The sequence below is a fragment of the Papio anubis genome, chromosome 18 (genome assembly GCF_008728515.1).
Source record: "Papio anubis isolate 15944 chromosome 18, Panubis1.0, whole genome shotgun sequence".
NCBI classification, from domain to species: Eukaryota; Metazoa; Chordata; class Mammalia; order Primates; family Cercopithecidae; genus Papio; species Papio anubis.
In genome coordinates, this window is record NC_044993.1 from 1,939,144 (window position 1) to 1,952,618 (window position 13,475).

Consider the following 13,475-nt stretch of genomic DNA (forward strand, 5'->3'; position numbering starts at 1 on the left):
CCTAGCTCACTGGTATTTTAAGTCCTCTGACGACCTGAACATGGTCTGCAGGAGTGGTCTGCGCTCTGTGGGGAGAATGGCTGTTCTGGGTGACTAGTAGGAGTCCACTAGGGTCGTTTCCACTGAGAACATCAGACTCCAGTGAGGCCCGGCGCCCTGAATTACTGCCCTCCTGCACATGTTCGGGAAGAGCCTGGATTAGAATAAGGACACCACCCACAGCCATCCCAGCTCACACCCATGGGCACTGATCTTTGAGCTCCAACGAGGGCTGAAAGAACAGACATGCGCCATGTTCCATTCTACCAAGCCTGACTGACGCACACCCAGGCGAGGGGCCAAACGGCTTCCTGGTTCAGGGGAAGGAGCAAGGCCCATTCACTGACATGCATGAAAATGCTGCCTTGGCTGAGACTCTCACCACCTAACGGAGATGTGGGGAGAAACTGGCAGTGTTCGCTAAGGAACTAGGGCAAGCAGTCTTGGCCCTTCCCCACCCTGGTGTTCTGTGTTATGTGACGCGCATCAAGCCTAAACTCCCGGCAGCCCCGGGAACTCTGGTTTGGGATTTTAAACAACACAAACAATGCCACCTCCCACCCAGGACCGCACGAGCTCACGGCTCCCTAAGATCACCAAAACATATTCATGTGATATGGCTGGTTTTTTTTTTTTTTGAGACAGAGTCTTGCTCTGTCGCCCAGGCTGGAGTGCAGTGGCGCGATCTCGGCTCACTGCAAGCTCCGTCTCCTGGGTTCACACCATTCTCCTGCCTCAGCCTCATGAATAGCTGGGACTACAGGAGCCCGCCACCGCGCCCGGCTAATTTTTTGGGTTTTTTTTATAGAGACGGGGTTTCACAGTGTTAGCCAGGATGGTCTCAATCCCCTGACCTCGTGATCTGCCTGCCTCAGCCTCCTAAAGTGCTGGGATTACAGGCGTGAGCCACCGCACCTGGCCAACGTGATACAGATTTTAAAGAACACAAACACAACACAGTGAAACCTCGTCTCTACTAAAAATACAAAAATTAGCCAGGCGTGGTGGCGGGCGCCTATAATCCCAGCTACTCAGGAGGCTGAGGCAGGAGAATTCCTTGAACCTGGGAGGCGGAGGTTGCAGTGAGCCGAGATTGCACCACTGCACTCCAGCCTGGGCAACAGAGCAAGACTCCATCTCAAAACAAAAAAAAATAATTAAAAACATTAAAAAAAAAAAAAAAAACAAACATAAACGCCGACTCCCACCCAAGACCGCACAAGCTCACAGCTCCCTAAGATCACTAGAGCACGTCCATGTTACGTTCAGTGTTTCTTTACCAAATCGTTCCATTCACGTGAAAGAATGAATTTTGTAGTCCAGATTGCTTTACAGTGACGAGGTTCAGATGATCTGCTTTAAAAGGTTCAGTCCTGGCGATCATTTTCACACGAGAATACTTCCTAGTTAATTAACTAATGCTTTGAGTATGCAGTTTTAAAACAGTATCTCTAAAATCACACACACACATTCACACATGCAAAAGGCAGAAGTGAAAGGCCGACCTCCGCATCAGAAGGCTCAAAGGGCCACAGTCCAGTGATGTCACTCAAATGAGCAGCTGTTACTCCTTGCACGTGTACAGGGTAAAGCTTCTGTCTGCAGACCTCAGCCCACCTACTCACCACCTGGGCACAAGTGCTTGTGTGGTCAGTTTTTGAGGATTTGCACCGCCCCTCCCTGAGTGCTGAAGTGTGGACGGCACTCGCCAAGGGCAGCCCAGAGGCTGGTGAGTGCCAGGTGGACCATGTGCACCCAGCAAAGCCCACCAACTTCCTAAGCAGGTGCTACTGGCACCCCACTGCGGTGAAGAGGGCACTGAAGCACGAGGAGGCAACACTGCTGCATCCCAAGATGACAGACACTGAGGGAGCAGCCGCCCTGAGACTGGGACCTGTGGCGACTCTCCCACCCCCCACCCATCCAGTTCTCTCCCAAAAGATCTGCCAACCACAGCCAGGCCCTCATCTGTGGCCAAGAAGAGTATCTGAGGAGGCGGCCTCAGGGAGAAGAAAGGTGCTGTGGTCAGGGTGGCACCACCTCCAATTCTCCACTCTACTCACAGGCTCCCCCACCTCTGGCTGGTTTGAGTGCCCAGCATAGCAGGGCTATGTGGGGAGCGAGGGGAGTGCCTCTCTTCCGGGAATGAACGAGCGAGTCAGGCATGTTATATCCGACAAGTGCTGCAGAGGGAAGAAAGGTCCTTTCTGTTGCTGGAAGAGGCTGGGCTCTGGCCCCCAAGGGCTGCTCCCGCTGAGGCCCCTTGGTACAGCCCAGCTGCAACTGAGGCCTTCCTTTGGCCCCGGCCTCTTCTGCAAAAAACACTCAAATGCACGCACGGACAACTCTGTCAGAGGCTTGTGGATGGCGTGGAGGGGCGTGGCCAGGCACGGCAAACATCAAGCCATCTTCTGTCCCATACCCGCCAAACGACCAACAGAAGGCCAGCCACGCCAAAAACCTGACTGCAGTTCTCAGGGATACTTCATTCTAATGCCCAAGTGACACAGATAATCCTAATTTTCCTAATCTAGATGAAAAGACCTGAGAAGCACACTAAAATTTTTTTTTAACTAGCACATTTATAATCATTTTTCTTAAACTTGAATGTGATTTTTTTAAAAAGCTCCCCAATTCAAGAAAATCTTTTGATTTATCAAAATATGAGAGGAAGAATATTAGTATTTGCAGTGTAAACTTTATATAGTTGTAAGTTTTCAAAAAGTACTTAATTACACAGGTGCAGTGGTGCACACCTACAGTCCCAGCTACTCAATTACAACTCAGAACTACAAGCTCTTAAGAAAGAGACATTAACGATCATCTATTCCAGTATTTTTCAAAGTGTGGGTTGCAAAATCAATGCAATGTCTCATAGCCAGTTTTCAAAGAGACAAAAAGGAAGAGAAACAGAAAAGCAGAACAGAAAACAGAATAAAAAATATTAGTGCAATCAGCACACAGTAATACCGTTCTGTGGACCTGTTCTGACCATGTAAGTGCACACACGTGAGCGAGGGAGGAGGGCTCTGGAACCACAATGGAAAGCTGCCTTCTCGCTGTGGCCTGTTGTACTGTGGACCTGTTCTGTGTGTGCACACGCACGAGCGAGAGAGGAGGGTTCTAGAACTGTAATGGAATGCTGCTTCCCGCTGTGGCTTGTGCAGATGCTGGTAGAGTCCAGCCATGCAGCCTGCGTGCACTCATCACTCCCGAGGCAGGCAGCATCCGCTGCAGAATGAGAGTTGGCCTTTACGGAGAGTCTGCCCAGGTCATGCAGCACTGGCTCAGGGTACCCATGGCAGCAAAGCAGCTGCATCAAGATGCAGGTATGACCAACCAGTGGTTCCTCTGCCAGCCTCCTGAAGTGGCCAACTGGTCTATCCACCTTATGCAAAAGTTCCCATGACCTCATAAAAAAAGTCATCAATTTTCATTGAAAATGCACTCAAAAATAAAGTCATCCACCTCCCTGCAAACTTCAATCCTTATGACTCTTAATTTTTAAGGGCTTTTTTTGTTTTTCAGAATCTTCTGAAAATCTGCACCAAATTAAAGATTCTATTATCCTTACCACTAACTGAAACTTGAAATTCCTTAGACAAGAAATTATTTTACACTCCTGGCATACATACACTCTGAGCGCACTCTCCCTCTCTGTGAATCGCTGGCACACCAGACTGCCCCTCCCAGCTCCAGGGAATTTCAGGCAATTCTAGATGCCCCTGACTCTGGTCTGATTTACTATACAAAGCCTGTCCTCCATTCCAACCAATTCTGCAATCCCTTAACCACATGGGCAATAGCACCGCCACCTACATCATTCCGAATTGCTACCATGATATCCTTATTGGATCTTCACGCCCAGGGCAGCAAATGATTAATCTCAAACACTCACTGAGCAACAAAGCCAACACTACGGGGATCGTCCAGTAGAGGACAATGCTGCCCGGATGCCTCGCACCCCCAGTGAGGGAGGGACAAAAGAAATCAACACAGTGTAATCAGCTTGCGAAGGAGCCGTTTCTCCAGAACTCCACTCTCAACGAGGAAGCACCCAGAACACAGCCACAAACGCATCTGAACAGCCAAAGGCCCAGGCTCAGCTCCACGCTGCTCACGCGAAGGAGCCACCCACGCCCGGAGCCATGACCAGAACCAGCCGCTGCATCTTCATTTCACCTCCCACAGCAGTGGCTGTTTGGCTTCCCCGGCAGCAGATTAGGTGTGCGATGAGGAATGACGAGGACGGGGCAGTGTGCGGGAGGCGAGGAGGGCAGCACATGTCCACACACACGGGGCTCCGCTCTACAAAGCCCGAGATGGAGACTCTCGTTAGGCACCTCCCACAGTGACCAGAATGCTCGTTCTTATGTAAAGTTGTTATTCAGGAGGGAAGACAATACACAACCTGTGAAACCAGCTGAAGTGGTTCAAAAGAATTTTTTAAATATTTTAATTTTTTGAAAAAAACATTGAATTGTACACTTCATTTATTTTGAGACAGGTCTTGCTCTGTTGCCCAGGCGTGAATGCAGTGGCACAATCACGGCTCACTGCAGCCTGGGCCTCCTGGGCTCAAGCGATCCTCCTGCCTCAGCCTCATGAGTAGCTTGGGACTACAGGCACACACCACCACACCTGGCTCTTTTTTTTTTTTTTTTTTTTTCTGTAGAGGCAGGGTCTCACTATGTTGCCCAGCCTGGCATCAAACTCTAGGCTCAAGTAATCCTCCCACCTCGGCCTCCCCAAAGTACTGGGATTACAGGCGTGAGCCAGCACAAAACAATTTTTTTTTTTAAAGATTCAGCTGCAATTTCAATGTCAGTGTTCTAAGGAATCCCTTCACCTCCTCTTCCCTCTCCCAGCCAGCGATGCTGGAACACTGGAGCATGACAGCATGTGCACCTAGAGGTCAAAATGAACAATAAAGACAGAGAAAGGACTGGAGTGGCAACTGGAAACTGGTCACCACAGCTGGGCAGCTGGCAGAGCAGAGGCCACAGGGGCCCACAGCTGGGAGGAAGTGAGCACTCCTGGAGGGGAGGCTGAGACACAGCGCCGGAGGGCACAGCTCGGAGAGGAGAAAGTGGGCACCATGCAGCCAGTGCATCCCCATACCTTCGCACCCGCCACCATCCCCTGAACCTCATCTTCCCAAATGGCTCTTTATGAAGCCTCTGATGCTCTGCCAATCCTTCCAAACCTCGTGCCCACATTTGGGATGCACTGTCCGCTACTGCTACCCCCAACACTGGTCACAGGAGGCTGAGCACTGGGGGCTCCATCCAACCTCGCTGGACCTGGGTGCCCATGGCCTCCGGCCTTGCACAGGCAGTCACCCTCCCTGTGGCTGTGCCATCCGCTGTCCTGAGGCCTTGGTGCAGGTGGCTCTCCAGATTCCTACTATGTCTCTCACCCTCCTACTGCGTCTCCCACCCTCCTACTGTGTCTCTCACCCTCCTACTGTGTCTCCCACCCTCCTACTGTGTCTCAGGCTCTGTGGTTCCTGTGCACTCTCAGTGTGCCCAACAGGGCCTGAAATGGACTCTAATCAGTATTCCTTAGTGTAGGGTCATGCTCACCTGCACAGCACCTGTCAGCAGACGGCCTCAGCCAGGGGAGCTCTCCCAGAGTCAACGAACAGCTGTGAGTCCCACCCTGCCTGCAACCCAGCACCAGATGGGGCATTCCATCTCTCAGCAAGGAAGAAAAGCAAGGCCGCTGTGGACATGAAACTGACCACATGGCTTCAAATCATGCAATTCTTCATGTTTTCTATTCAGACAGCAAATGGCAACTGTGGGATGTGACTAGAATCTCTCAATATTTAATTTGAAGAAAACATGACTCAAACAGGATGGCCCCCTGGCAGCCGGTGCCACAGGGTCACACCAACGCAGCACAATGGCGCTTCCCAGCACCACAGCCACCAGGGCCCTCCTGGAACTGAGGCTGCTGCTGGCTGCAGACGCGGCCTCAAACCCACCACCCCAGCAGCAATCCACAAGCACAGCGCACATCCCTCCCTCCATGGAACAAGGAACGGAGGCTATTTTCACAGAAGCTGTCCACTGATCAGAAAATAATCAGTTAACGGCAAGAAGTAACAGCAACAATCATCTCAGAAGTGGAACAGGAGGAAAACAGCAACAAGTGTGAGCCCAGCACAAGGAAAGGGGGCGGGGTGCAGGATGTGGGGCACAGGGTGCAGGGCGCAGAACACAGGGCGCAGAACACAGGGCGCAGACCCAGGCCCCAGGATGGAAAACGAATGGCCAGAAGAGGGTAGGCCTGGCCACCCTCCCGAGAGGATTTCTAGCTGCTCTGTCAGATTCTGAGTCTGTTGCCACATAACCATTCTTAAATGACAGTTGGAACTAGGGAATCAGATGGGACTACTAAGCTAATCCTCAGTGATCTAGGAACTTAAAGCAGCCGCATCCATTTCTTTGTGTTCTCTTACTCCAGCTGGGGTGCTGTTCCTTGTCTTCCCTCAGCTCCCTGGAGCGAGCGTGGGCTGCAGGGTCTCCCATAATCAAGCCAGTGCTCACAACCAGGGCAGGCCAAGGGCCTCTGGGACAGGACGGGGAGCTGAAAGGGCCTCCGGGACAGGACGGGGAGCTGAGCCATCTGCAATGTCACACGAAGGATGCTTCTGAGGTCAAGTCTGGCTGGAGAAGAGAGAGCCTTAGACCCACGTGCACTATCCTCCTGTGGGCACAGGGGCGGGGAGGAGAGCGAATGGGCTGGGTGACCCCCCACACGGCTCAGGGCTTCTTAGCCCAGTAGACAACATGGAGGTGAGTGGGCTTCTCTGTGCTTTTTTTTTTTTTTTTTTTTTTTTTTTGAGACGGAGTCTGGCTCTGTCACCCGGGCTGGAGTGCAGTGGCCGGATCTCAGCTCACTGCAAGCTCCGCCTCCCGGGTTTACGCCATTCTCCTGCCTCAGCCTCCCGAGTAGCTGGGACTACAGGCGCCCGCCGCCTCGCCCGGCTAGTTTTTTGTATTTTTTTAGTAGAGACGGGGTTTCACCGTGTTCGCCAGGATGGTCTCGATCTCCTGACCTCGTGATCCGCCCGTCTCGGCCTCCCAAAGTGCTGGGATTACAGGCTTGAGCCACCGCGCCCGGCCATTTCTCTGTGCTTTTTAAAACATCCTTCTGTCTCCCAAACGTGTGGCCAGCCCGGAGGACGAAGCCTGCATGAGCAGGGTGAAGCTCTGCAGGAATGAGAACTGGCCAAATCATGGAAAAAGAAAGAATTTCCACAAATGGAAGATGAGGGGTTCGCTACACAGATTTACCAGAAAAGGCAGCTTCAGATAACACAACGGTTTCCTTAAATCATACACCAGTTTCCTTAAAGAGAAGCAGGGGCCATGTACTGAGCTTCTGCCTGCTACCCTGAGTGGTAGCACTGGCCTCTCCTGAAGCCGTCTTTGATTTGAGGTCCCACAAATGCAACTGATAATAGGAATCAGGAGGTGGGAAGAACATAGGAGAGTTCATAAGGGGGAAAAAAACAGGTGATTTATAAATTATTATTCGTTTCACATAAAAAGTGGTAGTACGGCAGCTTTACGCATTCTGCAGTGAGGCCACTTACAGTGGGGACTTGGAGGGGCCACGGCAGACACGGGAATGAGCAGCAGATGAGACCCTGCTCGCAGTGCAAAGGCATGTGGGGCAGCAGCAGTGACGGAGGAACGACAGACACCAGAACACAGCCTTGTTCAGAGGATTCCAGACAGCAACTCCTCCAACATCAACCCTGAGTCCTTCCCGAACTCAGATCTGTGCTGGAGTCAATGGGCCTCCACGCCTGCTGAGAAAAGCTGGAATCTCTGTCCTCACAACAGAGGTGGGAGGATTCTGTCTACAATCATAAACAGAAGCACTGCAGTAATACAGTGTAAAGAGCCTGGTTCTATCTTTAAAATTCCAAGTAGATTTTGTTCAGAGGCAGAGAGGGGAACAAGGGAATATCGAAGGTGACATGCCTTACAAAAATTTTCCTAGGAGTTAAAGTCCAGAAGCGTTTTAACTATGATACAGTTCCACTACCAGCATAACCATAAACCACTATGTTGCACAAAACTAAGACGGACCACCGGCTGGGAGTCCTGTCCTCTGCTGCCCCAGTGACTGTGAGAACCATGGCAGAGAAAGGCACGGAGAACCAACCCACACTGCACCGACCACAGCCTCATTACCCCAGCGGAATGAGCGCAAAGCCACAAGTGTGGATTTAAAAACTGCGCATTCCTTTGGCTCTTCTCCAAAGCAGCAATTGCATACTTACAGATGAGCGACGCTGCAGGACTACCTGAGAAAACCTCATGCTGATCTTTAAGAAGAAACTTTCCAACTAAGAAACACTGACGTAAACCAGTTCTGGAGGGTCTGCAGCCCTTCTCCCAAGGGGCCTCTGAGGGGTCAAGGGAAAGCCCACGGGACGCACGTGCCCTTCTGTCCCTGTCATCTGTGAGGCACCTTGCTCCGGGGGTGCCCTGGGCTCAGTTGGGTCAGAGATCCGCAGGGCCTGGCCTTGGCAAAGGGAACGCACGCAGGTTCCTCAAAGGACAGTGCGCTGTGGTTTTGAAAAATGAGTACGATCTTTCTACGCAGTGAGCTCTGTGTTTATGGTTCTCACCGCCAACCTCCCAGGTTCTGTTTTACGAAATGGGAAGATCACCCAGACTCTTCAATAATGATCCAGAGGTGATAGCCGTCTCCTGAATAGAAAGGGTCTTCACCAGGACCTGGGAACACACAGCCTCAAAACCTCCAGCGAGTTCACTGTGTCCTGCACAGCAATGCCCTCCCCAGGACCCGCACTGTCAGGACACATCATTTTGTAAAGACAACTTGTACCGGGGTGCTCAACGAATGGTCACTCTTTTTGTCAAGGATTAGAAAGCAAGCAAGTTTGTGAGTTTGACGGCAATATACAGGAGTGAAATCACCTTTTCCTACCAGAGCTATCTACTCAAACACGACCACCACCAACATCCACATGCGTGTGCAGAAAATAACCATCTGCACGGGGTGGGGTTTGGGGTTGGAGGGGAGGGCACGTTTCCGCCAGAATGCAAAAGCTACCGAAATCCTACGGAGCAGCAGATGTGACCCCCAAGCCCCACCCTCCCCCTTCCAGGCCTGTGCATTGCCATGGTGAGGAAAGCCAGTCCTGCTCTGGGGCTCACACTGAGAGGCCTTCGCACCCTCGCTTCCTCCTGTGGCAGCCCCCATTCCTTGGCAGCACAATGGCCTGTATGTGACAGAGGGGCTGTGGCACTCACCTGACCATCCGCCCCCTCCCATGAGAGCCCCACCCCTTGGCAGCGCAATGCCCACGTGTGTGTGGAGACCAGGGCACACACCTGACCGTCCCACCCCGTCCTGTGAGAGCCCCACCCCTCCGCAGCGCAATGCCTGTGTATATGTGTAAGGACTGGGGTCGCTCACCTGACCGTCCCACCTCCTCCCATGAGAGCCCCATCCCTTGGCAGCGCAATGCCCACATGTACATGGGGACCAGGGCACTCACCTGACCGTCCCACCCCCTCCTGTGAGAGCCCCACCCCTCAGCAGCGCAACTCCCGCACTGGGACACTCACCTGACCATCCTGCCCCACGTGATGGATCTGGAGGTTGCCCTGCAAAGAATGAGAGGAGGAGACGGTCATGAGCAGAAACACGCCAAGACACCCGTAGACTCGTCAAACACGCCAAGACACATCACGGGCCATTTGAGAATAACAAGAAAAACACTGGTTCTAAAAATTCAACCTCTAGTAGCAACAAAAGCTCCAAAATAAAATATTTAGATTTTTAGGTACTATTTATAATCTTAAAGGTGAACAAACAACTCAAAAAGCACTGTACCCATTCCCCCACCCTGACCCCAAATGAAAATGTCATTTTGGCTTCATTTTTTATTTTGAAAGAATTTGACTCACAAAAAGTACAGAAAGTAGCAGAGAGCGGTCCTATGTGTGTGCCACCCAGCTTCTCCCAGTGAGGACGCTTTGCTGAGCTGTGCGGCATCACCATGCCAGGACATGGGCTGCACACCAGGAACCAGCTCACTCAACCACGGAGCTACCAAGAGCTCTCCAGCTAGAAACTCGCTTTCATTTGTTGTAAAAAGGAACTGTTTTAAGACTGTTAGACCCTGCTAAACGTTTATTTGCAGATATCCTGTTTTAACAAAATAATTTCAAATGAACACGGTATGAATTTACGGTGGAGACTGCATACTGTCACTTATCACAAAGCCATCGTTAGTATTATCAGCAATTTCTAACTTACTGCATTCAATTCCTAATGAAAACAAAAGATCACCTATACAAGATGGATTCAGTTTTGAAAACTGAAAAGAGGAAAAACTAATAATAAAAACTTGCAATTCGAGTAGTCAAGATTTTTTAGCATAAACTATAAAAAGCAAATGTGTGTTTTTTCTTTTGCTGCTGTTTCAATTTTCCTTCATTTCCAATGACTCTAAGGAAATTAAGCATTCCGACGAACTGCATGGACTTCCAGGTATTCAAGAACTCTGGCTGAGCTCTCTGACAGTGAGCTCAGCCTCCAGCCCCCACTTGTCTGTGCCTTGAGAAGCAAACCTTCCCCTGCCCCTCAAAGGCAGCTCCTGCACTGGAAGGTGCTGCTGGGATCCTGCACCTCGCAGCCGCTCAGGCCCCCGACTCCTGCACCTGACCGCACTGAGCCGACTGGTGCCATCTCCCGGCATCTCCACAGAGACGGTCCCTGACCCACCCACAGACACAGAACCAGGCCCTGCTCCTTCCTGGACACTCTGGCCTCCCGGGACCGTCCCCCACCTGCCCCCCACCCCGGTGCTTCCTTCCATCCATCCATCTGACCACATGTTTCTTAGTGACCTGGTCATCTTGCTGTGTGGATGAGCCCACTCATTCCCAGTCGCTTACGGCCCCCACAAGAATTCGTTACTCCCCTTTCACCTCATCCTGATTCCACCCTCGGAATGCTTATGCATGTGCTCCTCTCTCAGGATAACCCACTGGGAACTGCTGGTGTCCAAATTAAAGCCACCGCCAGCAGACACGTCTGAGTCCCTGGGGCTCCTCCTGCCACGGCATGCATGTGTCCACAGTCTTGCTCATGGGCACTTGGGCAGGAGCCTCTGCGCCCACCGTGAATCTCCGAAGGCAGGGCTTCTCTCTCCTCCGCTCCCCGACAGCACCTGCACCCAGCACGAGCTCCCGGGAGGCCTCGCATGCTAACATCTCCATGAGTCCCCTCGACCTCAGCATCCGAGCTTCCTAGACTCTGCTGCTGGTGTGTGTGGGGAAACCTGAGATCTTTGTAATGACACACTGTCATGCACCGAACACAACGCTGGTGCTATTGTCACGACCTAGAAACAGCCATGTTCCTCATCCCCCAGAGCGCACCACGGTCACTCAGGACAACACGTGTGTGCTGCTTAGTGCCCTGCGCCTGCTGCTGCCCGTACTGTAGGAAACAGCCCAGAGTCGAAGGACAGCCACCAGCCACCCAGGAGACAGTCCTGCTGTGGCACGCAAACACGGAGCACTGCAACCGGCCAGCCTCAGCTTTCCAAGAACTCAGACTGTCACTCCTGCCTTCACATTCCAGACCCCAACAGCAGCTGAGCCCACACTTCTGAGTGCATGGCCAGGCAGAGCTCCAGAGAGCTCCAGAAATGGAGACAGCGGAGATAATCACAGACCTGGCAGGTGCGCCAAGGGCTATTCCCAGCTCTCAGGACCGGCAGCATCACCTCATGGGATTCGCCACCGTCCCATGAAATCGGCACTAATCCCACAGAGGCCACGAGGAAGCTGGGGCCACATGGCAGGTGAGGGGGTATGTCAGGTCACCTGTGCAGGGGTAGACCACACCTCAGCCACACTGGGGGCCTCCCCTGGCAGGAAGGACAGGGCCAGACAGGGAGAGAAGGGTACTCAGAGGGCACTTCCAGCCAGGAGCAGAAACATCAACCCAGGAGATCTTTACCAAGACAGACCAGAAGCTGTGGAGACCAACAGACAGGAGGGGAGGCAGTGAGGCCACAGAGACTGCAGGCCCGCCACGTGCACCCTGGAAGCAGAGTCCTGAAGCCCTTGCCCACGTTCCCCGTCCTCTGGGACTCCCGGCTGCCCTCGCACTGTGACACCGATGAAGGTCGAGACCATGCGGGCACCGTGCCTGCAGGGACAGTGCTGCGGCAAGAAGTGACTCACCTCGCTGTCCTGCGTGATCTGGACTTGCTCCCCCTGCGGCACCTGGGCGATGTGGAGGTGTCCCTGTGGGATCCGCAGCAAGAGAAGACACCAAGAAGCATCAGAAGAAAATCAAAAGCAAAGGAAACAAGAAACGTCTTCCGGAATGTTTGTTCTTATCTGTTTATAATTCAAAAAGATAACTGAATCCTGAATAGTGCAATACAGTCTGCGGTCACCTCTTTAAATTAAGCTTTTGGTTCACAGCAGTCCCCCTCATCCATGAGGGTTTTGTTTCAAGAAGCACCCCTCCCCCCACTATGTGGACACCAGAAACCGTGGATGGTGCTGAACCCCGTATATGCTATGCTTTCTCCTGCCCATACGTGCCACACAGCTTGGACATGCTGGACAAAGGAAGAACTCACGTCCCAGATGGGATGGAGCAGGACGACCAGATTTCATCATACTACTACCCAGAAGAATATGCAATCTGAAACTTACAAATTGTTTATTTCTGGAATTTCTCATCTAATATTTTCAGATCACAGTTGACCATGGGTAATTAAAACCTGGGAAAGTGGAGGCATGGGTAAGGGGGGGGCTACTGTGTAATATACACAGAACATCTTCCAGTACTTCACAAAGGAGCAATAGGTCCCAGGAAAGATATTTACAACTTTAAATGTTACTAAACAAGTAAATTTTAAAATGTGCCTGACACATAGAAAAGAGGGGAAACAGAAAATCAGAATGACACCTCTTCCAAATGATACGTTCAGCTCTCTGGGAAAGCTGGGAGGCTATGCATGGAGCTTGTGGCTGGAGCAGGGGAGCTATTCACGTGCCTACACTCACAACAGGGCAGACAACGTTTTTTAAATCAAAGAAACACTCATATGACTATTTAAACAGTTTGAGTAAACACTAATAAATGTGATTCAAAAAAAAAAAGTCAAAGAATCCAATGTTTATACATACAGGCAGACAAATAATTCCTATAAACCTATAAATGAAATGAATACCCCTTATCTTATTTGAAATTATCTCTTAGTCAAAATGGATCTTAAACTCCTGTAGAATGTTCTATGTAAGCCTTATGGCAAAGTTATCTACTCTGGAACTCTTTCAAAGAACTTCTTACTAACAAGATGAGAGGAACTGACGTTGTCAATGTCAAACAAATTAATAAGCTTATTAAAT

General features: G+C 51.3%; 1 protein-coding gene across 23 annotated transcripts in view; it reads right to left on the bottom strand.

Moving 5' to 3' along the window:
• Positions 1-13,475, bottom strand: part of BANP (BTG3 associated nuclear protein) — a 128,299-nt gene that overhangs the window by 32,322 nt on the left and 82,502 nt on the right. For 17 of the 23 annotated variants that reach the window (XM_021932276.2, XM_021932272.2, XM_021932274.2 and 14 more), the window contains 2 exons: positions 12,294-12,365; positions 9,660-9,698 (listed from right to left, as the gene is read on the bottom strand). In XM_021932276.2, the coding sequence (XP_021787968.1) occupies positions 9,660-9,698; positions 12,294-12,365 (111 nt within the window). The remainder of the gene's footprint in view (positions 1-9,659; positions 9,699-12,293; positions 12,366-13,475) is intronic. The other 6 variants (XM_003917294.5, XM_003917293.5, XM_021932259.2 and 3 more) reach the window with 1 other exon arrangement.